Genomic DNA, 27666 nt, shown 5'->3' on the forward strand with positions numbered 1-27666 from the left:
TCAAATTTAACTGAACTGGAGAGATTTTGTATGGACAAATGGTCAAAAATACCGCCATCGAGAATCCAGACACTCCTCAAAGGCTATAGGAGGCGTCTAGAGGCCGTTACATTTGAAAAAGTAGGCTCAACTAAGTATTTATGTAATATCTCTGTTAGGTGCATAAATATGGGCACCCCCATTTTGTTATGATGCATATTGCATATTTTTCAAATCCAATAAACTTTGTCACTGCTGAAATACTACTGTTTCCATAAGCCATGTTATATATTAAAAGGAAGTTGCTACTTTGAAAGCTCAGCCAATAATAAACAAAACTCCAAATAATTAAGAGGGGTTCCCAAACTTTTTCATATGACTGTAGTTACATAGTTAATTTGGGTTGAAAAAAGACCACGTTCAACCCTTCCAAATGAAACCCAGCATCCATATATACACACACTGACCCCTCCATATCTTTACAACTAATATATACCCATATCTATACTAACTATAGATTTTAGTATCACAATAGCCTTGGATGTTATTGTGCCTGTCCGAGAAATCATCCAAGCCATTTTTAAAAGCATTAACAGATTATTTCCAGCTTTCAAATGGGGGTCACTGTAAGGCTACAGATTTATTATTTAAATTTTTTTATTACTCAAATTTCTATTCAGATCCTCTCTTAGGGACAGATGTATCAAGGGTCGAATATCGAGGGTTAATTAACCCTCGATATTCGACTGCCGAATTAAAATCCTTCGACTTCGAATATCGAAGTAGAAGGATTTTGCGCAATTTGAACGATCAAAGGAATAATCGTTCCATCGATCGAAGGATTATCCTTCGATCAGAAAATTGTTATTAAGCCTATGGGGACCTTCCCCATAGGCTAACATTGGCCTCGGTAGGTTTTAGGTGGCGAACTAAGGGGTCGAAGAAATTTTTAAACAGATAGTACTTCGATTATCGAATGGTCGTATATTCAGACAATTTTTAGTTCGATTCGAAGGTCGAAGTAGCCAAAAAAAAACAGTCAAAATTCAGCGTTATTTCCATTGCATGCGATTTGTCACCTGCGTTTTGTCGCAGCGCGTCAGAATGCGCCGAGGCTGTCTGTATAGTCCTACCCTTATTCGTAATCCAGTCTCTTATTCAAATCAGTGGATGGTTGCTAGGGTAATTTGCTGAAATTGCAAACTGGAGAGCTGAAAAAAAGCTAAATAACTCAAAAACCATAAATTATGAAATACCAATTCAAATTGTCTCAGATTCACTCTGAGTCTACACATTTATAGCAGCCCTTCTTAAGTGTATTCAAAACACTATTATTTGATTCATAACACTTAACTGGATCTGTCTTCATTAATAGATCCCTTAAGTTAGGGCCCCGCTTAAAACCCCACATTGGTCTCCCTGTCAGGGACTTGGACAACTTTTTATCGCTCTGTATAGTGGGCCAATGTTTGTCCACAATGGTTTTAATTATGGTTGAGCCTGATGTATAACGGGAAGTCAAAATGAAACGATCTTGTACAGTAGAATCATTTTTATTAGGCTGGGTGCCCTCACGTTCTATATATTCGCGTGCTTGGGACAACGACCTAGATAGAACAAAGTGGTCATAACCTCGCTGTTTAAAGCGTTCAAAGGTTTCTTGCAATTGGATTTCACATGTGTCAACATCAGAATTGTTCCGCATAGTACGGAGAAATTGTGAAAATGGAACAGATGCCTTCGCACTGGGTGGATGAAAGCTAGTTGAATACAACAAGGTGTTTCTATCAGTAGGCTTACGATATAATCTGAAGCCCAATCCTCTATCCCTTCTGTATATTTCTACATCAAGAAATTGGATCTGTTGTGTACTGTGTGTGACTGTCAATCTAACAGGACAAGCAAGCTTATTAAGATTTTCAACCATGTCTATCAATTCAGATTCATTCCCTCGCCACACCATCAGTATATCGTCTATAAAACGTTTATACAGTAAAAGACAATCACTGTATTTAGTTACAATATTCTGCTGTTCATAATGGGCCATATAGCAATTGGCATAGGCCAGAGCCATCGAAGCACCCATTGATGTGCCTGTCTTCTGTAAATAATACTGTTTTTCAAACCGAAAATAATAGAATTTCAAAGTTAATTCAAGTAACTGGCATATAAAATCAATGGGAGGACCATCATAAACAGCAGAATTAAGTAACGCCCACCGTACTGCTTCAATACCCTCCTGATGAGGAATTATGGTTTACAAACTACAAACATCAAGCGTAGCTAAAACAATAGACTCCTCTGGTAAAACCAAATCAGATAAGATTTTAAGTAAATGTTGTGTGTCTTTTAGGTAACAGGGCAGTGACTGTACTGTGTCTTGTAAATGATAATCCAGGAAAAGACCAATCGGATGCAACAAACCACCCCTAGAGGAGACTATAGGTCTACCAGGGGGGTTGTTTACATCCTTATGGACCTTTGGAAGGCAATACAAAACCGGACAAAGTGGATAATCCTGTACAAGAAAACGTAATTCCTTTTCAGTAATCCATTTTTGGTTTAAAGCATATTTTAAGACTTGTTCAATCTCAACCTTATACTTAGTTACAAGGTTGCTAATTTCAAATACACAGATTTATCATACAATTGTTTCAAAACTTCACTGCAATAATCACACGTCAGTTGATTGTAGGTTCACTTAATGATTAATGATTATCATTTACAAGACACAGTACAGTCACTGCCCTGTTACCTAAAAGACACACAACATTTACTTAAAATCTTATCTGATTTGGTTTTACCAGAGGAGTCTATTGTTTTAGCTACGCTTGATGTTTGTAGTTTGTACACCATAATTCCTCATCAGGGAGGGTATTGAAGCAGTACGGTGGGCGTTACTTAATTCTGCTGTTTATGATGGTCCTCCCATTGATTTTATATGCCAGTTACTTGGAATTAACTTTGAAATTCTATTATTTTCGGTTTGAAAAACAGTATTATTTACAGAAGACAGGCACATCAATGGGTGCTTCGATGGCTCCGGCCTATGCCAATTGCTATATGGCCCATTATGAACAGCAGAATATTGTAACTAAATACAGTGATTGTCTTTTACTGTATAAACGTTTTATAGACGATATACTGATAGTGTGGCGAGGGAATGAATCTGAATTGATAGACATGGTTGAAAATCTTAATTAGCTTGCTTGTCCTGTTAGATTGACAGTCGCACACAGTACACAACAGATCCAATTTCTTGATGTAGAAATATACAGAAGGGATAGAGGATTGGGCTTCAGATTATATCGTAAGCCTACTGATAGAAACACCTTTTGTATTCAACTAGCTTTCATCCACCCAGTGCGAAGGCATCTGTTCCATTTTCACAATTTCTCCGTACTATGCAGAACAATTCTGATGTTGACACATGTGAAATCCAATTGCAAGAAACCTTTGAACGCTTTAAACAGCGAGGTTATGACCACTTTGTTCTATCTAGGTCGTTGTCCCAAGCACGCGAATATATAGAACGTGAGGGCACCCAGTCTAATAAAAATGATTCTACTGTACAAGATCGTTTCATTTTGACTTCCCGTTATACATCAGGCTCAACCATAATTAAAACGATTGTGGACAAACATTGGCCCACTAAACAGAGCGATAAAAAGTTGTCCAAGTCCCTGACAGGGAGACCAATGTGGGGTTTTAAGCGGGGCCCTAACTTAAGGGATCTATTAATGAAGACAGATCCAGTTAAGTGTTATGAATCAAATAATAGTGTTTTGAATACACTTAAGAAGGGCTGCTATAAATGTGCAGGGTGCACCACATGCAGAAACATGACATCAGGGAAAACCTTTCGCCATCCTCATTCTGGTAAAGAATTTGAACACATGTAATTTATATTATAACTTGTCCCTGTGGTTTAACATATGTTGGTAAAACTCAGAACACTTTGAGAGAAAGAATGGGAAATCATAGGTCCTCTATCAAAAGAGCATTTGAGTCGGGTAACTCAGACCTTCCCCTATCTAAACACTTTTTGTTGAAAGGCCATAGATTGCCCACTTTGAGATTTATGGGCATTGATTCAGTACCTGAACCGAGGAGGGGTGGTGACTGGGACCGAATGTTATTACAAAAAGAAGTTTATTGGATAAAAACATTGGACACTGTGGCCCCACGAGGATTAAATGAATACTGCTCTTTTACTCCTTTCCTTGATAACAGATAGAAACAGTAGACATATAAATTATTACGCAACTTAAGTCTTATGTTTTAGCCTTTTTTAATTAGATATTTATTGTCACCGCGATTGTTTTTAACATTTATATGACATGCTTTATATGTTTTTTAACATTTTACTGGTTTTATATGTAGCACTTCAAATTATTTATACAATATTGTGTATTTTGTATTTTCTTACAGACCAAAAAAACTTTTTGGAAATCACATGTCAGTTGATTGAAGGTTCACTTAATGATTAATACACACACCTGCAACAGGGGCGTGGTTTGGTGGTGGGTGTATGGTGGGTGAGTCTATAAATTATTTTCACTTGTCTGTTGATGCATCTTGATAAAGGTCCATAAAGGATTAACTTTTTCACCCAGGTATGTTACTCCTTATGTGTGTGCCCTAGCCTTCCATTGCGCATATATATATATAACTTTTGCTGGAGTGCCCGCACCTCTGACAATGGTTGATTCGAGGTGCTCGATCAATGTTTAAGGAATAAGTAATAGAGGATCGCACTCTCATTTTCATTTCAAAGTGATAGCTTTTATTTTTCACATCACAATCCATGGATTGTGATGTGAAAAATAAAAGCTATCACTTTGAAATGAAAATGAGAGTGCGGATCCTCTATTACTTATTCCTTAAACATTGATCGAGCACCTCGAACGTTTTAAATAGCTAATAAATGTATATGTATATATATATATATATATATATATATATATATATATATATATATATATATATATATTTATTAGCTGTTTAAAACGTAACAAAGTATAGTTCCATTTGCAACATAGTATGTCGCTTATCTGTTTGAAGTCCAGCAATTATGCTACAATATAAAGCACTCACGCGACGTTTCAGGAAATATCCCTTCCCTTTCTCACTGTGGGCTAAGAGTGTCCAACCTATCAATCCATTTTTACCTCTGCCCTTTTCAATGCTAGGGTACCATCCCCTCCTCTTTTGGGTGGTGGAACGTACTAGATGACCCTAAATCTCAGGTCATCTAATGTATGTCCCTGTTCTAAACAATGTCTGGATACAGGAAGTGATCTATTCCCTGTATTTATGGTTGATCTATGCTGGGAAAACCTATCCCTCACTTTTTGTGTGGTTTCCCCAACATAGACCAACCCATATGGACAAATTAGCATATATACCGCAAACTTCGTATCACGTGTTGTACCCCCTGATTTTATATTTCTTATCTGTATGGGGATGATCAAACTCTGGGGCCGTAAGTACATAACGACACTGAGCACAACCTTTACATTTATACTTACCTTCTCTCTTAGGACCCCAAAACATTGCCTTTTTTGGGGGTATACGTATATCTGCATTTACTACCCTGCTGCCTATAGTAGCTCCTCTACGGTAAGACATCATGGGACCTTGTTGAAACTCTGGAATTAGAGGATATGCTTCTCTCAATAAGTGCCAATGTTTGTCCAATATAGATTTAAATTTTGGGCTTGCTGAATTATATTGGGACACATAAGCCAATCTATTTCTCCCAGTACCACAATCTCTCGATTGACCTCTCAGGGTACCATCTCTTGCCAACTGTTTATTTTTCTGAATCACCTCTCTGGGATATCCCCTATCTTTTAGTTTATTGCTCATAATCTCCAGATCTTGTTCCAAAGCTATTGGGTTATTTGTGATTCTACTTACTCGTATGAATTGGCTGGTTGGTTACGATCTGTGGACTTAGTATAAATCCGGGTATCAAACCTTGTCTGTGTTTGGGTGACTAATACATCTAGAAAAGTAACTGCTTGGAGATCTGCTGTCATCGTGAATTTAATATCATTATGGGCTCCATTAATCGCATCACGGAAGGCGGCCAAGGACTCCAGGTCACCCCGCAATAGGAGGAACATGTCATCGATGTACCTCCACCAGTCAAAACATTGCCTAGTGAAGAGTACATTTTCGAAAGACATGCTCCTCCTCTGTGGAGGAGACACAAAATGTGCAGAATAAATAACTTAGAAAGTTCCATAGCTGTGGGTACTTTATGTAGAGGTATAAAGTGTGCCATTTTACTGAATCTATCCACCACCCTAATGACCATGTAGCCCAGGAAGACCGGTAAATCCACAAAGTCCATGGCTAAGTGGGTCCAGGGTCGAGAGGTTACGGGTTAATGGCTGGAGCAGTCCCTTGGGGGGAGAGTCTCCAGATTTGGATGCAGCACATACAGTACAGGAGGACACAAACAGGCTAATTTATAAACACTGGCAAATTTGCCTATGGGCAGTTACCTATAGCAACCAATCGGTGATTAGCTTTTTAAAGGCAGCTGCAAGTAGAACAATGAAAGCAGCAATCACAGTCCTTAACAGTCCTTAACAGCCTTCCGAATGGAGGGCCTCCAGACAAGGCAAGATAAGTAGATCCATAGTCTTTCTAATTCCAGGATGACCTGTTTGTTTCGAATTATGAGACTGATCGTTGTGATGGAGAACTGGTGGTACATATGCCACGCCCACGGCAGTATTAGAGGGTGCCGAAGATTGTGCTGACAATATTTGTGAAGCCATAGAGGGAAACAAAGCAGCCACAATTTTAGCCTAGGGGACAATCAGATCAGTGTCCTTAATGCAAGGGTCTTCAGGAATGAAGCTTCTAGAAAGTGCATTAGCCTTCTTATTTCTGGAACCAGTAAGAAAATTTATGATCAAGTTTCCAATGTCATAATTTTGTTCAGGAGGAGTGAATTTTTTAGAGAAGAAGGCACAGGAATGTAATTTCCCATTACATATAGTAGTCTCTGGGACAGAACGGCCCCGGCCTCAACATCTGATGCATCTACTTCGATGAAGAAAGGAAGAGGGGATCTGGATGTCTGAGGATTGGAGCGGAGGAAAAAGATTCTTTTAAGGACTTGAAAGCTTCTAAGGCTTGTGGGGACCAGCAATTTGGTTTCCCTCCCTTATGGATAAGAGTCAAAATTGGAGCGATTCTAGGTGAAAAGCCTTGGATAAACTGTCTGTAGTAATAAATCTCTGTATGGATTTTGTACTGGTAGGGAGAGGCCAATCTTGGATCGCGGAGATCTTGGCTGGATCTATCTTAAATCCTTTCTGGGAAATGATGTACCCCAAAAAAGAAATCTTGGAGTTTTCGAAGGTACACTTTTCTAGTTTGGCAAAAAGAGCATTCCTTCATAACCGTGAGAGAACTTTACGGACTTTGAGCCGATGTTTATCCAAAGTCTTGAAAAAGATTAAAATATCATCAAAGTAAACCACAACAATTTGGCCAAGCAGGACTCGAAACATATCATTGACAAACTCTTGGAAAACTGCGGGCATGTTGCAGAGCCCAAAAGGTATTATCCGGGCCTGCCAGTGTGTACTTAATGACAGCAACTGCAAATGGAAGCAACAAAATTTAGAACGGTTGAGATTCATACAATGCACCAAAATACAAAGACTGTATATATGGTAGCAGTCTGACTGTTGGTAAATACAAAGGCACATATTGGTAACAAGTTTTTTAGTCATAGCAAGAAAGACTGTTGCTAAAATGCATCATAGTACTCGTTAAAACAATGTAAAAAGTTTGGAACAAATGCTCTATAAGGCTACAAAATGTTACTATTATTTCCTTGTCACCCATGGCAGCGATTCACCAATGGGTTAACTCCTCCCTTCAGGCCAATGGACAGGAACCTCCCCTAGCAAGATAAAAGTGCCCGCCCCTCTTATACTCACTGTCTTTTTTTATCCTGTCCTGGGCTAATGGAGTCAAGGAGCGTGCATACGAAGTGTTCCCAGCAGCAGGGGGTCTCTCTCTTTCTTTCTCTCTCTCTCTCTCTGACGTCAGCGCGTATGAGACGCAGTGATGTGCCGGTTGGAGTTCCAGTCGGGCAGCAGAATGACGCGCTTAGGAGCGCAACTGTAATGGCGGAAGCCGTGGGCGCCATTTTCCTTGTGGGAAAAAGTTCAAACTGGCGGATTTTGGCGCCGAAAACGCCAGGGATGGCGAAAATCACTGGGCCATGTATATTTTAAGGCATATAATCAGGGAAGCCTTGTGGTTTATTGTTTCAACATATCTTCTGGCTGGGTTTATAAAGGAGTGAGCTTCCTGTTGGCAGCCATTTGCAAAGAACTTCACAGAAACCTGATTCATCAGATACAGGTATGTGCAGGAAGGGAAGTTATTTATTTGGCATTTAGGTGCAATCTAAAGGTGGTCACCCATTTTTTTCTTTCTGGCAGCACGTTAATGGATTCAGGAATGCCGGGCAAGCCGCCTCACCCCAAAGGGAAAAGGTATATATAAAAAAAAAAAAAAAACTCCAATAAGAGAGAGAGAGATTGCAGGGGGCTAATGCATATATCTATTTTGTCATTGAACAGCCTTCCTGCCTCTGAGAAAAAAGATAAAACGCCAGAAAAAACAGCTCCAACACAAGCTCAAGAGGATGTAGGAGCCTCAACTTCCCAAGGGAATCAAGCATTTGTAGATTCTTTGGCTGCGGTAATAAAACAGGCAGTAGTACAAGGTTTCCAGGAGGTGGCTACATCTAAAAAAAGATCAAGACATGCTTATTCAAGACAAACAGAATCGCTATCAGAGATTTCAGAGGGAGAACTTTCAGAGTCTGAAATAGATTCTCCTTTGGGTTCGGAGGAAGGCGAAATTGAGATGGATGAAGAGTCTAATTTCGATTTGGCAGTCATAGAGCCGCTGATAAAGGCAGTTCGGCAGACACTCACGTTTCCTTTGGAGCCAGCCAAGTTATCCTCTGCTGACAAATTATTTCCTTCTCTTAGGAAAAGATCAATATTCTTCCCAGTTCATGCTTCAATAAAAGAGATCATTTCAGCAGAATGGAAGAAAACAGAGAAAAGACCCCAAACAGGGGGGAAATTTCTGAAAATATCCTTTTGAAGAGGAATATGCAAGGTGTTGGGATACACCACCTAAGGTGGACGCAGCAGTCGTAAGATTAGCTAAGAAAACTACTTTGTCGGTAGATGATGCGGCAGTGTTTCGTGAACCGATGGAAAAAAGAATTGAGTTTAATCTTAAAAAATCTTTTGTTGCAGCAGGTGCAGCCTGCAGACCAGCAGTAGCATTGACTTCAGTCTCCCGGGCTCTGAAGGTGTGGCTGGCGGAAGTAGAGGAAGCAATATCTTCCAACGTGAAGAGGCCTAAACTGTTGGAGATGCTAGCTGACTGCAAACTGGCGGTAGATTTCATGTCGGAGGCATCAGTTGATCTGGTTCATCTCTTGGCAAGATCCATGGCTTTGTCGGTAGCAGCAAGGAGAGCTCTCTGGCTTAAACCTTGGTCGGCAGATGCAGCCTCAAAAACCAATTTATGCCAGCTTCCGTTTGAAGGGGAGATGCTGTTTGGTGAAAAGTTGGATACGATCATCAAAAAGGTCTCTGGAGGAAAGAGTGTGTTTTTACCTCAAGAGAATAGAAACAAAAGGGTGAGATATGAAGCACCTTTTCACAGAGATAAAGAAAGATCTTTCAGATCATCCAGACAGTACAAACCTGGAAGGGAGTTCTATAGACAGTCGTCATGGAGATCAGGATGTCAGAACACGAGAGGAAGTTCTAAAAGATCCAGAGGTTTCTCTTCTTCCACCTCCTCAGCACAGCAGCAATGAGGTTACCCTGGCTCAGATAAGAGTGGGTGGCAGGTTGGCACAATTTGCTCAAGTCTGGGCCAGAGATGTTCAAGATCGCTGGGTAGGCGATACTCTGGAAAGAGGTTTTTTGTTAGAGTTTGCAAAAATTCCGAAGAAGGATCATTTTCTAATTTCAGTTTTCAGAAAATCCGAGGACGTTCAAAGTCTGGTCCAGGAATACATGGATCAGCTATGGGCATCAGAAGCAATAGAAACAGTCCCTCTGCACGAGGAAAGAAGAGGTTTTTATTCAAGACTGTTTCTAGTAAAGAAAGCCTCAGGAGCTATGAGGCCAGTATTGGACATGAGGGAGCTAAACAAATTTCTACAAAAGCGAAGTTTCAAGATGGAATCTTTAGCGTCAGTCATCCAGGCAATTTCGATTGGGGATTGGCTCACAAACATAGATTTGAAGGACGCCAATTTACCAAGACCACAGAAAATATCTAAGGTTTGCAGTGGGGGAGGTTCACGTTCAGTTCAAATGTCTCCCTTTTGGCCTGTCGCAGTCTCCAAGAGTCTTCACCAAGATTCTAGTAACCTTGATAGCCGAATTGAGGAAGATAGGAATCTCGGTGTTTCATTATCTAGACGACATCCTGGTAACAGCGAGAACACAGAGGGAAGCAGAGTCGCACACAAAGAAAGTCCTGGAGTTTCTTCAAGAACATGGATGGATTGTGAACATGGAGAAAAGCTATCTGATACCTACAAAATCCCTTATCTTTTTAGGGGCGTTATTTCAGACACAGGAGAATTTGGTGAGTTTGCCGGTCATGAAGCAAGAAAAGATAATACTGGCAGTGGAAAACTTCAGAAGTCAGGGAATAGTATCGGTGAAGCATTGTCTAAGGATTCTAGGCTTGATGTCATCTACAATCCAAGTTGTAAAGTGGGCAAGATGGCATTCTAGACCACTACAAAACTTCTTGCTGAGACGAGTGAGGTGTCCTCAAGAAAACTTAAGAAGATGCTTAGAGATAACAGAAGATCTAAGAGAAGACCTAAGCTGGTGGTGTGTGGCAAACAATCTGCAAAAAGGTACCCAGCTAAGAGAACCAGAATGGACAGCCGTTACAACAGACGCGTCAGGCACCGGCTGGGGAGCACACATGGGAGAGTTGTTTGTGCAAGGTTCTTGGGATTTGAGACAAGTATCCTCAAATATCCTAGAGTTAAGGGCAGTAGGAAAAGCCCTGTTAGCCTTCGCAGATCAGCTAAGAGGAAAAAGTGTGAAAGTCTTTTCAGACAATACCACAGCAGTATATTATATACAAAAGCAAGGAGGCACAAGAAGCATGGTTTTACTGCAGGAGGCAGAGACTATTTTACAGTGGGTAGAAGTTTGGTTGGAGAATCTGACAGCAGTACATCTTCCTGGGAGCGAAAATCTAAAAGCAGACTTCTTAAGTTGCAGTATAGTAGACCCAGGAGAATGGAGTCTTCACAAAGACATCTTTCAAGACTTAATAGATACATGGGGAGTTCCAGAGGTGGACGCCATGGCAACCGTTCAAAACAGGAAATGTCAGAAGTTTTTTTCCAGGTACCCATGCGAAGAGGCAGTAGCCGTGGATGGTCTGAGACAAGACTGGTCAAGAGGGTTGATTTATGTATTCCCACCAATTCCCCTCGTCTGGAAGGTTCTAAAAAAGATAGACCGGGAATCAGCCAATGCTATAGTAGTGATACCATATTGGCCAAGAAGACCATGGTTTCCGTTGCTTCACAGATTGGCTCTGGGAGAACCCAAAGAAATCCCAATGTTTTAAGGGTGGCTATCCCAGGGAATGTTTCAGTTCCACGGAGAGGACCATCTAGCCTTGAAGGCATGGAGATTGAGAGGAAGGAGCTGAAAAAATTAAATTGTAAAGAGAAGGTGATAAATTTCCTGCTAAAATCAAGAAAAAGTTCTATGTCGTCACAATACTACAAGATTTGGGATAAGTTTGTACAATTTTTCATTTTAGAGGGCCAGGATCCCTGTTCTGCTACAGCATCGATGATGGTGGATTTTCTTTTTTTCTGGATATGAGAAGGGTCTGCACATGAATACCCTTAGAGTGCAAGTGTCAGCCATCTCAGCACTAACAGGAAAAGTTTGGGCAGTTGATCCTCTAGTGAAAGATTCTTCAATGCCTTGAAGAAGATATTCACCACCTTGGGATTTGCCGTTTGTCTTAGACATACTGACAAAACCACCTTTTGAACCTCTGGAGGATGTTTCAATTTGGAATCTTACTCTGAAAGTTATCTTGTTAGTGGCCATAACATCAGCATGTAGAGTGGGTGAGCTAGCTGCACTATCGTCTATGGAACCATTTACAGTTATATTTAAAGATAAAGTTGTGCTATGGCCTGCTTTTAAGTTTTTGCCGAAAGTCATCTCGAAGTTCAACATGGATTTGGAGGTATCCCTTCCTTCTTTTTGTCCATCTCCAAAGACAAAGAAGGAGAAGCAGTGGCATAAGCTAGACTTGGTCAGAGCTCTCACAATATATTTGGAGAGGACAAGGTCATGGAGAAAATCTGAACATTTGTTCGTCATTCCAGGCGGATTCAGGAAGGGCAAAGCTCCGTCTAAGAAGACAATAAATTCCTGGATTGTGGCAGCAATTGCAAAGGTGTAAAATTCAGCAGGCAGGAAGGTTCCTCTGGGGTTAAAGGCCCATTCAACTCGGGCATTAGCAAGTTCCTGGGCGATGGAAGCCAGGGCATCGCCAGAAGCAATCTGCAGAGCTGCAAGATGGTCGTCAGTTAATACGTTCATCAAGCACTATAAATTAGATATCCTTTGATCCCAAGAAGCAAAATTTGGGAGAAAGGTTCTTCAAGCAGTTGTAAATGTTACTGAATAAAAGTGTTATGTTTACTGCATTTTTGTGTGAAGTCCCTCCCTGTTAGCTTTGGTAGTTCCCATTGGTGAATCGCTGCCATGGGTGACAAGGAAAACAGGAAATTGTTTCATTACTTACCGTAATTTCTGTTTCCTGGTGACCTTCCATGGCAGCATTCACCAAGGAATGTCCCACCCTGCTGGACAAGCTTTTAAACTAAGACAGTGAGTATAAGAGGGGCGGGCACTTTTATCTTATTAGGGGAGGTTCCTGTCCATTGGCCTGAAGGGAGGAGTTAACCCATTGGTGAATGCTGCCATGGAAGGTGACCAGGAAACAGAAATTACGGTAAGTAATGAAACAATTTCCTGTTTTATACTTTATACTTACTCATCCTTTCATTTAAGAACCTCTCTTATTTTTATTCTAGTCTTTTTTTCCAAGTCATTTGGACCCTAACAACTAGACTGATGAAATTGTAAACTTGAGAGCTGCAGAATAAAAAGCTAAATAACTCTAAACTTCAAATAATAAACAATGAAAACCACTTTAAATTGTCTCAGAATATCACTGTCTACATCATACTAAAAGTTAATTTATAGGTAAACAACCCATTTAACAAGAAGGTAGAAACACAACCTTGAGCTTGCTGGAACAAGGCTAGTATAAATAGTTAAAACCCATCACCATCAGTTTTTAGTCTTGTAGTAGTAAACAGCAGTGGCAATAAAACAATGGCAGTATATCTATAAAGAGACATGTTTGAGCCAATTATAGATACAGTAACCAAACTGTATAATTCCTACTGTTAAATGACGAGCAGATAAGTGTTCTATTTAGTAATGCGTTTTTGACAGAAATTTTTCATCGCAAAAATGACGCCCATGGGGGCAAATTCACTAAGATGCGAAGTTGCGCCAGGCGCAACTTCGCCGCACTTCGCCAGGCGTAGTTTCGCCAGCGGTTCGCAAATTCACTAAAATCCGAAGTTGCGCACAGGGGTAGCGTAAGGTTGCGGAGTTGCGCTAGCGTTGTTTTGCTATATAAAGCGAAGTTGCGCTAGCGAAGGCTAATTTGCATACGGCGCGAAATTCAAATTTCAATGGAGGAACACGTATCTGCACTACAAATGCCTAGAAAACCTTCAAATCTGGAAATAAAAATTTTATTTTGCCCTACACATGTGCCCACTGTCTAGGTAAGTTGCCATGAGTCAGCAAAAGTAGGGGGGGAGGAAGGGGAGCCCCAAAAAAATTTCGATCTTTTTCAGCCTATCAGCCATCATGTAGAAAACACGCCAGCGTTTTTTGACTTCTTTTGAAACAATCTCTATCTACTCTATTGCGCTTCACCAGGTCTGAGGTGGCGAAGGAAGTCTAGCGTAAAAGGTAGCGTTCGCTACACTGCACAAGTTAGTGAATTTGCGTAGTTTCGCCTGGCGTAAGGTTGCGAAGTAACACTAGCGAAACTACGCCAGCGTTCGTTAGTGAATTTGCGCAGTAGCGAAAATGCCAAACGCTAGCGAATTAACGCTAGCGTTCGGCGCTTCGCTCCTTAGTGAATTTGCCCCATAGACTCTGGTGAAAAAAACTGTCAAAATTGTTGCGTCACGCATCAAAAAAAACGTCCACGTTGTGCGTCAAAAAAAACCATTGCCATTGACTGTAATGCATTTTGTCAAATTTTACCGTTTTGTGGCCAAATTTTCAGCAAAGTGAAACGGGAAAGATTCTTCCAGCCTTAGTACTATTGTCATTTGACTAATTTCTTAATGTGAGATGTTTGTTGCACATTCCTGTAGTGGTAAGAATCTTACCAACTCTGTGAAGAATAGCAGAAAGTTATTTAAGCTACAAGTGATCACCTGTTGTGTTTATAAGCGACTTTGTAGTGACAAAACAATACATAAACTTCAATATGTATTAGGGATGCACCGAATCCAGGATTCTGCCTTTTTCAGCAGGATTCAGATTCGGCCGAATCCTTCTGCCTGGCCGAACCGAATCTAAACCCTAGTTTGCGTATGCAAATTAATGGTGGGGAGGGAAATTGCGTGACTTTTTGTCACAAAACAAGGAAGTCAATTTTTTTCCCTTCCCAACCCTAATTTGCATATGCAAATTAGGGTTCGGTATTCTGCCGAATCTTTCACAAAGGATTCTGGGGTTCGGCCAAATCCAAAATAGTGGATTCGGTGCATCCCTAATATGTATACAGCGCCGACTCTGATCCTGGGTGGCTCTTGCAATGCTGCCCCCCAGCCGTTACCTTTTCCTACACCGCATTGCATATTTCCGGGGGTACCAGGAGCACCTTTTTTGCTGTCCCTGGTAACTTCCTCTGTGCTGCCCCATGAGGCTATTGTTTCAACTCTCCTTATTGGAGTAGTGCCCCTACTGGAGAATAGAGCAGTTGCATAGGACAACAAGATAGCAATAGAATTATGGGATGACAAAAGTAATGCACCGGAACTTGGAAGAAATTAACAGAATTTTGGGACAAATAAGAGAGGGCATAAAATAAATCTGCTACTGAATGTATATGACAGTACCTGTGCGTGTGAGTGGGTGCATGTCTATGGAAAGCAGAGGATGGGACCCAAATGTCTTATTTTGCTGTTGATTGTAAGATATTTGGTAAGGTCACTCTACCGTTTGTATTGGTTATTGTCTTTTTTATGTAAATCTGTATGTTCAGTGTATATTCAACTAAAACACTGATTCAGTCTCTCATCATTTCTCGCCTTGATTACTGCAATTTACTCCTCACAGGTATTCCAACAAGTCACCTTTCACAACTCCAATCTGTTCTAAACGCGGCCGCTAGACTCATTCATCTAGCTCGCCGCTCAGCATCAGCTGCTCCCATATGCATGTCCCTTGACTGGCTCCCAATCTCTTCTAGAATCAAATTCAAATTACTTAGACTCACATTCAAGGCCCTTCATAATGAAACCCCTCCCTATATATCATCTCTTATCTCCAAATACATTCCTTCACGAAACCTTCGCTCTACTTCTGATCTTCGCCTCACTTCTCCTCTGATCACTTCTGCCCATTCTCGTCTACAAGACTTCTCTCGGGCTTCTGCTTTTCTCTGGAACTCTGCCCCAAACTTTCAGACTTTCCCCTTCTTTCCAAACTTTCAAGCGCTCCTTAAAGACCCACCTGTTTAAAGAGGCTTATTCGATGTACCTTAATAAATCATTGCTGTATCAAAAATGACAAAGTGTTTATATAATCCTAATGTCTCAATTGTACCCCAACCTTTAGTTTGTAAACTCTAATCTCTAGGTCCTTCTAACCCTATTGTACTCTGTAATCCTTGTTTGTTATCCACGATTTATTCCCTGTTTGCTATAACTGAAGTAAAGCACTGCCTATCTTGACGGCGCTATATAAATAAATGATGATGATGTATATACTCGGTTATTGTACAACACTACAGAATATGTTGGTGCTTTATAAATGTGTTAATATATAATGTGTCAGCAGTCACTGGGGTTAAGTGAATGCTCATTGACCATTTGTGCAGTGATCATACTGGCATGTCTGGGTTTTTAGTTTTTCTAAGGTCATGTTTTTGGGGGGTGGCTAAAAGGCAAGAGAGGCCAAAATTTCACAGCTGCGCACAGCGGTTACCTGTGTCCTTTGTTTTACCCTTACGATAAGACAATTAATGAAGATGCACTCTTCTGTGTCGGTAAAGGTGGCCATACAGAAGCAGCTTTAATCTGTTTATATGAGTCCTTTAGACCAAGTCAGCTGCTATCTACACATGTATGGGCTACCCAACACGATATCTGGCCAAAAAGTTTCTAGATGTCAATTGGGCAGGTTAGATTTTCACGCCAGATCAATCCATCATCGTTCCAACAACCAATATTCCAGTTGTTGTTAGTCCGATATTGGCCACCTTTGGTGGGCTTATCGAGGGAAAGATCCGCTCGCTTGGTGAGCTCACCATAATGTTTGGCCATCTTAAATGAAAACTATACCCCCAACCATGTATAAAAATGTATTGCATAAAACCCTGCTTTATGTAAACCATTATTATCATAATATGCTTTTTATAGTGGTTTGTGTCATTGGGTAATCAGAAATAGAACATTTTAAGCAATAAGGGCTGTCCCCTGGGATCCTACGATTCACAATGCACGCAAACAAACCATACATCTTAGGTCACATGAACCAATTAATGGACAAAGTTCTATCTTGCTTCCACACACTGGATTTTTTCTCCTCAGGTGATCTCTGAGGGAGCACAGCGAATATCCTTAAATGGTGGCTCCAGGTAAAAAGGGAGTGTGTATATATACTTATCCCCCCTCTGACACAGACTTCTATTTGAGGGGTAGAGGGAAATCCAGAGGCAAATACACACTGATCACCATAATTTTAAATATCTCCACACCCGACAACTCAGGTCCTCATTTTTTAGGATCCTCGCTCCCACAGAAGGGCATAGACACGACATCCAAACCGTTACAGGAGAAAGTAATCTTCAATCTTAGCTCCCACACATTGAGTCCTGCTGAACATAGTTATCCAAGGGACTTTCCTTTGTACCTACAACTAAGATCAGCCCACTGGATCTCATGATAGATATACAAAGATTTCAGAGGACCATGAAGCTCAAGGTATATTTCAGTATGAAGAATACGAAAGCACCTACTCCCTTCCGCCCTGTGAGCACGTTTGAGCCCACCAACACCCCTACGTCTATCGCAGCATTTACAAGACTACTAATAGACGAATCCTCAAAACCAAGTGACGTCAGCTTTAGACCTAATATAACAGAGATGGAAAAAGAAGCGATCACCACTCTGGCCAATAATGCCAATATAGTCATCAGACCAGCAGATAAGGGAGGTGGTGTCGTCATCCTCGAATACGCCACTTATCGAGCTGAAGTACTGAAACAACTAAACAACACTTCTGTCTATCAGCTCCTGGACAAAGATCCCACCTATATCTACAAAAGTTGACACTGCCTTAAATTCAGTCTTATCACAAGGTTTTATCTCAGAATCTACACATTTATTCCTGGTGAAAACACATCCTGTTTGTCCAATATTATACACACTTCTGAAGATTCACAAGAGCCTAAGGGACCCACCAGGTCGTCCCATAGTCAGTTCGAGAGATTCCATCCTTCAACTCCTGGCCATTTATGTGGATCATCATCTACAACCTTTGACCCAAAATGGTTTCACCTACTTCAAAGATACCGGTGACTTACTCAAGAAGTGCTTACCCATACCCCAATACACTATACTGGCGACTATGGATGTGACTTCTCTGTACACGGTAATACCTGCGGACCAGGGAATACAAATAATCTCTGATACAAAATCTGAACCCCACACCGAATTCCTTTTGGATCTCCTGGGACTGTGTTTAAAGCTCAATTACTTCAAATTCGAACTGCGTCATTATTTACAGCTCAGCGGCACCAGTATGGGATCAAATGTGGCACCAGCTTTTGCCAACCTATATATGGCACACTACAAACAACACCACATCTTTCCTAAATACGGACAACACATCTACAGACTCTGGCGCTACATTGATGACCTGCTGATCCTCTGGGTGGGTTCCAAAGAATAATTCCTACAGATGGTCGAGGAATTAAACAAACTCTCCAATCAAATTCACTGCACATATGGATGACATTGAGGTACCATTTCTGGACATCCTCCTAATGAAACAGGGGACCCGACTCAACACCACCTTCTACCGGAAGACTACTGATCGCAATACTCTGTTACACCATACATCTTGCCATCCACCACATCTACTAAAAAGCATCCCCTACTCACAAATGAATCGGGTGATTCGTTACAACAGTGACCCCACTTGTCTTGAAACCCAACTGAATGAATTGATAGACCTGTTTTTGATACCCATCACATGAACTTTTTGACAGTCTACAACGAGCCTTCCAATTTACACAATCTGAATTATTGGCATTTGACCCCAAAGAAAAGGAGGAACGATTCACTTTTCTAACTACGCATTCACCAAGAGCAAGATCCTTCACTAGAACAGCCTACAAGATAAGTCGCAACCTCAGGGACCAACTGGTCAAGACCGACCCCAAACATTGCTATGAATCCTCCGTAATGTCTACACGGCTTTCTTCCTCTAAGCCAGGCTGTACCGAATGTACCACCTGCAGACAATTACTGACGGGACCCTCATTCACCCACCCACATTCAGGCAAACATATCATGATCAAACACAGGGTTACCTGCACATCCAAATTCATTATCTATATTATCAAATGCCCCTGCGGTCTTGTGTATGTGGGGAAAACGATAACTACATTCAGAGATAGGATGGCCAACCATCAATCTGCAATACGAGCAGCTCTCTAAAAGGCTCAGGTGACACACCTGTCTCCCAGCACTTCGTGGATTCTAGACATACACTGGCTCGAGGTGGGGATCGAGAACGCCAACTACTGCAGACAGAACTCAAGTGGATACACTGTTTGGATACACTCAGTCCCAGGGGACTTAATGAACTAATTTCATATGCCCCCTTCTATTGATTTTACAATAATCTGGTCTCTTCACTGATCTTCAATTCCCTTGCTCGAATCTAATGGGAACTCCTACCACCGAGAAGTATTTTCCACATATTATTGTGTAAAGAGTGGTGGTAAATGGAACATTTTCTAATTGGACCAGTGTTGTTAGTGGAGTACCGCAGGGCTCTGTACTAGGTCCCTTGCTTTTCAACTTGTTTATTAATGACCTGGAGGTGGGCATTGAAAGTACTGTTTCTATTTTTGTTGAATCCCTTTTTCCTTTCCTCTTTCTTTTTCTTCCCCCCCCCTTTCCCCGATACCTGCATCCTTGACTCCCCACACCACTCCCTTTTCCACATCTGCCAGACTGACCAGGACAATACCAGTCTCTGGGCTCTCAAATACCTTCTCCATCACAGGTCTGTTATGACACATACAGAGCACAAAACCCTCCCTAACAGAGGCTAACCAACATAGACTGCCCTGGTGCACATATGTTGGATGGGCCGAGTGTCCTTACACCCCTCACACAGACAAGGTGGTTGACTAAGCCACTATCCAATGCATACTATGAATTAACTTTGGGTCAGCACTCTATACGAAATAACCATGACAGTCTTCCGATATTTTTCATTTTTTAATCTGTACAACTGGACGATTTACACCTCTTATGCATAGCAGTTGTCTCACAGTCCTCTCAAAAGACTATTACGTGGACACACCATTTTGGACGGGCTTTGTGTTTTGTACCCCTCAACATTGGGGTGGTCTACCTTAACCTGTACCTAGTGTGTCCCATCCTGCCCTTTTCGAACTCCAGTGCCCAAGTGGGTATTTCCAATAGATTACGGCCAGAAGAGCTAGCTTCTCGGTCCCACATTCCCTCCGCTCTTATCCCATACCATGCCTTCCTTGCTGTCTCTCTTCTCCATTCTATTCTCCCCGACCCTTTTTCTTTTTCCTTTCCAGGTTTCACGAACCCTCTGAAAACAGAACCAGCGACAGTGTGGGAGCTTTACCAGTCCTAGACCGTGACCTTATCCTACATTTGGAGCCGCGCTGTAATGAACAACATCCTCGGTTGCTAATTTCCAGGGCCCTGACAACATATTCTACTATTGCCGCGTTGAAGATACATACACGCCCCCTCAGGAAGCAGGACCGGCGCTATGACTGCATATTCACTTTTGCTACATTGTATTTTTCTCTATGTAACTTTTTTTCTTTCTCTCATACCTTAGCACACACTATGTATGATACAATTTTAGTGTTCTTGTTTGGGCACATTATCAGTGTTTTACTTACATCACCGCACCCCCCCCCCCCCACTGACGTTTGGTGACGTCAGCACTCCTCTTTCCGGACACTGAGGATTCAAATGTTTGGTTGGTATTGTTTTTGCACTTTGAGAAAGGCTAGAGTGCTAGCCGATATGTCGGCTATTATTTGCAAAATAAAACTCATCTACAATCTTAATAAGACCTGTGAGTGCTCGCATACTTTTTGGATATATATATATATATATATACAGTCCAAATACTGGTGCACTCAAAACAAACGTTAATGCCTAGGTGCTGGTTAAAACAGAACATGTATACAGCAAAAGAACCGCACTCACAGGACTTTTTGAAGGTGCAAAATCCAAAATTGATTTTGGATTTTGCACCTTCAAAAAGTCCTGTGAGTGCGGTTCTTTTGCTGTATGTATATATATATATCTATATATAGATATAGATAGATAGATATAGATATAGATATCTATATAAATAAATTCATTCTGGGTATTTTTTTTTTCTTTAAAGGGATGGTTCACCTTTAAGGTAACTTATATTATGTTCTAGAACAGCCAATTCAACTGGTTTTCATTATTTATTTTTTATAGTTATTTGCCATTTTCTTCTTTCTTCTGCAGCTTTTAAATGGGCATCGCTGACTCCCTTCTAAAAGACAAATGCTCTGTACGGCTACAAATGTATTGTTATTGTTACTTTTTATTACTGATCCTTCTATTCAGACCCTCTCCTATTCTTATTCCAGTCTCTTATTCAAATCAATGCATGGTTGCTAGGGTAATTTGGATCCTAGTTACCAGATTATTTAAGATGCAAATTGAAGAGCTGCTGAAGAAAAAGCTAAATATCTCGAAAACCTACAATAATAAAAAATGAAAACCAAGTGCAAATTGTCTCAGAATACCACTCTCTATAGCATATTAAAAGTTATCTCAAAGGTGAGCAACCCCTTTAAGTCTGTTGTAATATATGGCAATGTTGGAGTAAGATAAATCCTACCTGCTCATTTTCCATTTTTTGTATCATGCGACAAAAGGAGTCTTCCTGGCCTGTTTTACTCTTGTACATGGACAACTAAACCTGTGCTTTGCTTCCTGAATGATAGTCTCTGGATAACCTCTTTTCCTGAATTTAATACACATTAACTCGTTGCCTTGTCCTTTCTTGTGGATCACTCACAATTCTTTCAATTGTATTTGCACATAATAAATTGACACTTGACTTGAGTTAAAGGGGTAGTTAAGTTAACTTTTAGTATGTTATATAGAATGGCTAATTTTAAGAAAATTTTCAACTGGAATTAATTTTTTCTTTTTTTATAGTTTTTGAATTTGCCGCCTTCCGACCATTTCCAGCTTTCAAATGGGGGAGTTGCTGAACCCTTCTAAACAAACAAAAAAAACAAATGCTTTGCAAGGCTACGGTTTTAGTGCTATTGCTACTTTGCATTACTCATCTTTCTATTCATGCCCTCTCCTATTCATATTCCAGTGTTTCATTTTAAATCAATTCATGGCTGCTAGGCTAATTTGGGCCCTAGCAACTGGATTGCTCAAAATTGCTAACTAGAGCTGCTGAATAGAAACTAGTCTAGAAAACCATAAAAAATGAAAACCAGTTGCAAATTGTATCAGAATATCACTCTCTACATCATACTAAAGCTAAATTAAAGGTTAACCACCTCTTTAAGGGTGCACATTGTATCCCCAATTATTATTACTATGGTAATCTTCAGTTTATGGTATTGATTCCCCATCCCATAGATTGGTGTTCTGTGGTCACTTGATGGAACACGGTGTGAGCGCACAACCTCGCCTTCCCTTTTTTAGTGGCCTGGTGCACAATCCTCTGGGGAGACGGCACTCCCACGATTTCCAATGTAGAGCAAAACTTCGTCACCTGACGAAGGGGCGTGCCCCCGAAACGTTGTGCAAACTATGACACAATAAACACCTAGGGGTTTACCCCATGTTGCAATTGTTCCTGTGTGCCGATCTCTCCTTGTTTTGCTCTACTGTGGTCACTTGAACCAGTTGCTAAATGCACTAATACACAAACTCTACACTGGTGATTCTAATTGCAAATAACAGTGATTAATATTATTCCTCACCTTTTGTTTCTGTAGCAAAGTTGCATGTATTACTTGTTGATTAATGCTTATTCCTAAGGTAGATAACCATGTATAATATAATAATTGAAGTGTATTTATCTATGTTTTTTCCAGCCTCAAAAATCTATCTAAATGTCTACTGTTTTCTATTTTTTTAGGCCCTGAAACACTCCTACCGAAAATAACACCTTTTACTCTTCTACTGCAAACTCCTTCTGGCACATCTGGATTATCATTGAATTGCAGAAATCTGAGGGAGAGGAACATTGGAAAAAGAAATGTTGTCTGCTTGCCATACCTTCTAAGGCTGGAGGAGATTAGTGGTGGCAAACAAATTAGTTCTCAAGAAGAAACAGATTACAGATCATCCCACCTTTCCAGTTTATTTTTTTTATGAAATACTTGGGATTCTACAACATGCCTTGTGATCGTTTATTGTATCGGTTTACCTCTTTTTGACATTTTTCATTTGCATACCTGGCTTCCACTATTCTGTATCTCAGATTCCCTACCAACTTTTTGTGGTGCTATGCTGCATCCTGCTGACCCCTTTCTACATCTTCACGATGCCTGCAGGAAATGTTAAGACATTTAAACCAAGCAAATACGTACCTGTAGCTGCAGCAACTGTTTTTTTGGTTGGATCTACAACACTGTTCTTCATTTTCACGTGAGTCCAGGCTAATTTCTATAATAAACACAGCAGTAAGATTCCGTTACACTGGTGTAGTACAGATATGGGACCTGTTATACAGAATGCTTAGGACCTAGGGGTTTCCAGGTAAGGGATCTTTCTGTAATTTGGATCTTCATACCTTAAGTCTACTAGAAAATCATTTAAATATTAAACAAACCCAATAGACTGGTTTTGCTCCCAATGAGGATCTATTATATCCTATTTGGGATCACGTACACGGTACTGTTTTATTATTATAGAGAAAAAGGAAATAATTTTTAAAAATTTGAATTATTTGGATAAAATGGAGTGTATGGGAGATGGCCTTTCCGTAATTTGGAGCTTTCTGCATAATTGATCCTATACCTGTATAGACAAAAGAAGAAATCTGCTATATAAATGGGAAATAAAATATGTTTTACTGTGCTTAAAGGAGAACTAAACATTAAAGAAGTAGGCTAGAAATACTGCACTTTATGTTTTGAGATTCTGTACCATCCTTTGAGATTCTGTACCATCCTTTGTGCTAATGTCTGTTACCTGAGCTTACAGATCTACTCACTTTATACAGTATACAGTCATATGAAAAAGTTTGGGAACCCCTCTTATTTCTTTGGCGTTTTGTTGATCATTGGCTGAGCTTTCAAAGCAGCAACTTCATTTCAATATATAACATGCTTTATGGAAACAGTATTTCAGCAGTGACATAAAGTTTATTGGCTTAAATGCATCATAACAAAATTAGATGGGTGCATACATTTGGGCACCCCAACAGAGATATTACATCAGTAATTGAGCCTCCTTTTGCAACAGCCTCTAGACGTCTCCTATAGCTTCTGATGAGTGTCTGGATTCTGGATGGCTGTGTTTTTGACCATTTGTCCATACAAAATCTCTCCAGTTCAGTTAAATTTGATTGCTGCCAAGCATGGACAACCTGCTTCAAATCATACCATAGATTTTCAAGTACAAATTGGGAGACTGTGCCGGCCATTCCAGAATATTGTACTTCTCCCTCTGCATGAATTCCTTTGTAGATTTCAAAGTGTGTTTAGGGTCATTGTCTTGTTGGAATATCCAACCCCTGCGCAACTTCAACTTTGTCTGATGCTTGAACATTATCCTGAAGAATTTGTTGATGTTGGGTTGAATTCATCCGACCCTCGACTTTAACAAGGGCCCCAGTCCAGCCACACAGAATGATGGAACCTTCACCAAATTTGACAGTAGTTAGCAGGTGTTCTTCTTCCGCCATGTTAATTGCTTTTTGTTATGACCAAATAACAGTCCAAAGCACTTTGTTCCAAAATGACTGTGGCTTGTTCAAATGAGCTTTTGCATACAACAAGCGACTGTTTGTGGCATGAGTGCAGATAGGGCTTCTTTCCTATCACCCTGCCCACCCTGTGCAAATAGTGCTGAAATGTAGAACCATGTACAGATATACCATCTGCAGCAAGATGTTCTTGCAGGTCTTTGGAGGTGATCTTTGGGTTGTCTGTAACCATTCTCACAATCCTCCACTTATGCCGCTTCTGTATTTTTCTTGGCCTGCTAGACCTGGGGTTTACAGCAACTGTGCCTGTGGCCTTCCATTTCCTTATTACATTCCTTACAGTTGAAACTGACAGTTTAAACCTCTGAGAGAGATTTTTGTTGCCTTGCCCTAAATCATGATACTGAACAATCTTTGTTTTCAGATCTTTTGGGAGTTGCTTTGAGGATCCCATGCTGTCACTCTTCAGAGAAAAGTAAAACAGAAGCACAACTTGCAATTGGCCACCTTAAATACCTTTTCTTCTGATTGGACACCTGCCTATGAAGTTCAAGGCTTAACGAGCTAATCCAACCAATTTGGTGTTGTCGGTAATCAGTATTGAGCAGTTATATGCATTCAATTTAGCAAAATTACAAGAGTACCCAAATTTCATACAACTGAATACTGCTTCACTAAAAATATTTGTTCAGAAAACGCCCCATTACTCAGATGTTCCTGGGAAATGAAAGACATACCACTGTTATCTTTTTTTTGTTGAAAGTGGAGTAAGTTATTATTATGCAGGCTGAGAGGGGTTCTCAGACCTTATTATATGACTGTATATAGAATACAAAAGCACCAATGTAAGGGTAATTTTAATTCACATTCTCATTTCATGACAGCTCAAAAAGTGTAATTTGTATCAAAATGTAACTTCTGTAACGTGTGACCTTCGTTGTCTACTTAATGATTTCTTAAGACACTTAAGCTTATCTTCTAAATATATTCCTAGACTACACTGAGCATGTCTAACAAAATCACCATCAAGATGGTGAACCCTTGTGCCCAACTCTGCAGGCCTGAATCATTACTGTTCCAGAAGTTCTGAAACTTTAGGATGGTACAGTTCAATATATAAAATATGGCATTTCTATCCATATTTGTTTTTATGTGCTGGTTCTTCTTTAATAAGCTGCAGCCCAGCAACTACAATTCCATGTTTAATCGGTGTAACTACTTCTACCTATTAAATTATTATGTAACTTAGTGCAGGTATAGCATATTTTATGTGGCTTGGGACCTCAGAATTTCCAGATGTTCTAGGGCACAGGTCCCCAACCTTTTTCACTTGTAAGCCATGTTCACATGTAAAGATTTGGGGAGCAAGACAAGCATGAAAAAAATTCCTGGGGGTACCAAATAAGGGTTGTGATTGTCCATTTGGTTGCCCTTATGTAGAGTGGCAGTCTACAAGAGGCTCTGTTTGGCAGTACACTTGTTTATTATGCAACCAAAACTTGCCTCCGAGGGGTCGGTGAGCAACATGTTGCTCATGAGCTACTGGTTGGGGATCATTGGTCAGGTAGGGTCTTTCTGTATTGTGAAACTCTGTTCCTAATGTTCCTAATTAAAAAAAAAAATGTAAAAACATTACATTAATCCAATGTTAAGATGGTTTAGAGTTAGACACTAAGTTATGCAGCTTGGTTAGGGTCAAGTACAAGATAATTGTGTTATAATAGAGAAAAAAAGCAAATAGTTAAAACATTTGATTTGATATTTTGCTTAAAATGGACTTTATGGGAGATAGCCTTCCTTTAATTAGAAACTTACTGGATAATGGGTTTCCAGATAAGGAAACCCATTACAACCCATGTACAATTATTGGATCTATTATCTGGAATGTTTGAGACCTGGGGATTTTCTGGGTAATGGATATTTCTGTATTTGGATCAACATACCAATAGTGTACTAAAAACATTTCGACATTAAATAAACCCAACAGGATTGTTTTGCCACCGACATTGATTCATTCACCTTAGGATCACATACAGGGTACGGTTTTATTACCACAGAAATAAAAGTAATCATTTTTAAAAATGCAGCGAATTTGCAAAAAGTCTGAAATAAAGCCATGTTCTAAAGAAATAACCATGGATAGCATTGGGGAGGGTGTGGTGATTTTGACTGGGCAAAAAGGTTGCAAAGTAAATTATCATTGGTGTATACTACAAACCACCTCGTATAAGTAATGATAACTAAGCCCAGCTACTATTACAAATGAAGGCAGCTTCACAACTTGCTCAAGTTTTATTATGTTACTTCACTTATCCAGCCATTGAGTGGGTTAATGGGGTTGCCAAGTTAAAAAAAGATAGCAGCTTTGTAAATATGCTAAATGAGAACTTTTTATTTAATTTGGTTCAAGAACCTACTAGGTCTGTTGGACCTCATAATTAATAATACCAAACTCACCTTTAGCATTTGTTTGGGCGATCATTTAGGGAAAAAAAGCACACTGATGTACCTTGTTAGTTATTGGATGCCTTTGTAAAAGAACTGCCCCAACCTTTGAGGCATCTACCTCTACAATAAAGGGTAAGGTTGTGTCAAGATGACGAATAATAGGGGCAGATACAAAATCCTTTTTTAAGAACTCGAAGGCTTGAAAAGCCTCAGAAGGCCACATACTGGGATCCGCACCCTTCTTGGTCAGATCTGTAATTGGGGATACCACTAGAGAAATTTTTTTTATGAACTGCCTGTAGTAGTTTGCAAAACCTAAAAACTTTTGGGTTGCATGTTATGAGAGGGGTTGAGCCCAGTCCAATACGGCCTTAACTTTCCCAGGATCCACCTCCAACCCCTTCCCTGATATTGTTTTCTTTAAAACCGGATTGCTGTGTTCCTCCAGAAAATCGCATAAAAAGTTTGTGTAAGTCCCCAATTTCGATGCGAGCGAGACCACACTTGTGAGTTGCAGAAGCACCCTTTGGCAAGACGGATTGAGCTCTGAAGGAGACTGAGGAGCCATAGCGACATTGGGGACTTTTACTGAAACTTTTTATGCGAT

The 27666-nt window shown here is 40.3% G+C and overlaps 1 protein-coding gene across 9 annotated transcripts in view; it reads left to right on the forward strand.

Moving 5' to 3' along the window:
- Positions 1 to 27666, forward strand: part of zdhhc5.L (zinc finger, DHHC-type containing 5 L homeolog) — a 199932-nt gene that overhangs the window by 18019 nt on the left and 154247 nt on the right. For 3 of the 9 annotated variants that reach the window (XM_041569019.1, XM_018225553.2, XM_041569020.1), the window contains exons 2-3: positions 4411 to 4517; positions 22818 to 23329. In XM_041569019.1, the coding sequence (XP_041424953.1) occupies positions 23226 to 23329 (104 nt within the window). In that variant the 5' untranslated portion in view covers positions 4411 to 4517; positions 22818 to 23225. Of the gene's footprint in view, positions 1 to 4410; positions 4518 to 20226; positions 20643 to 22817; positions 23330 to 27666 lie in introns of all 9 variants that reach the window. The other 6 variants (XM_018225554.2, XM_041569017.1, XM_018225555.2 and 3 more) reach the window with 6 other exon arrangements.

Source organism: Xenopus laevis, chromosome 7L (genome assembly GCF_017654675.1).
Source record: "Xenopus laevis strain J_2021 chromosome 7L, Xenopus_laevis_v10.1, whole genome shotgun sequence".
NCBI lineage: Eukaryota > Metazoa > Chordata > Amphibia > Anura > Pipidae > Xenopus > Xenopus laevis.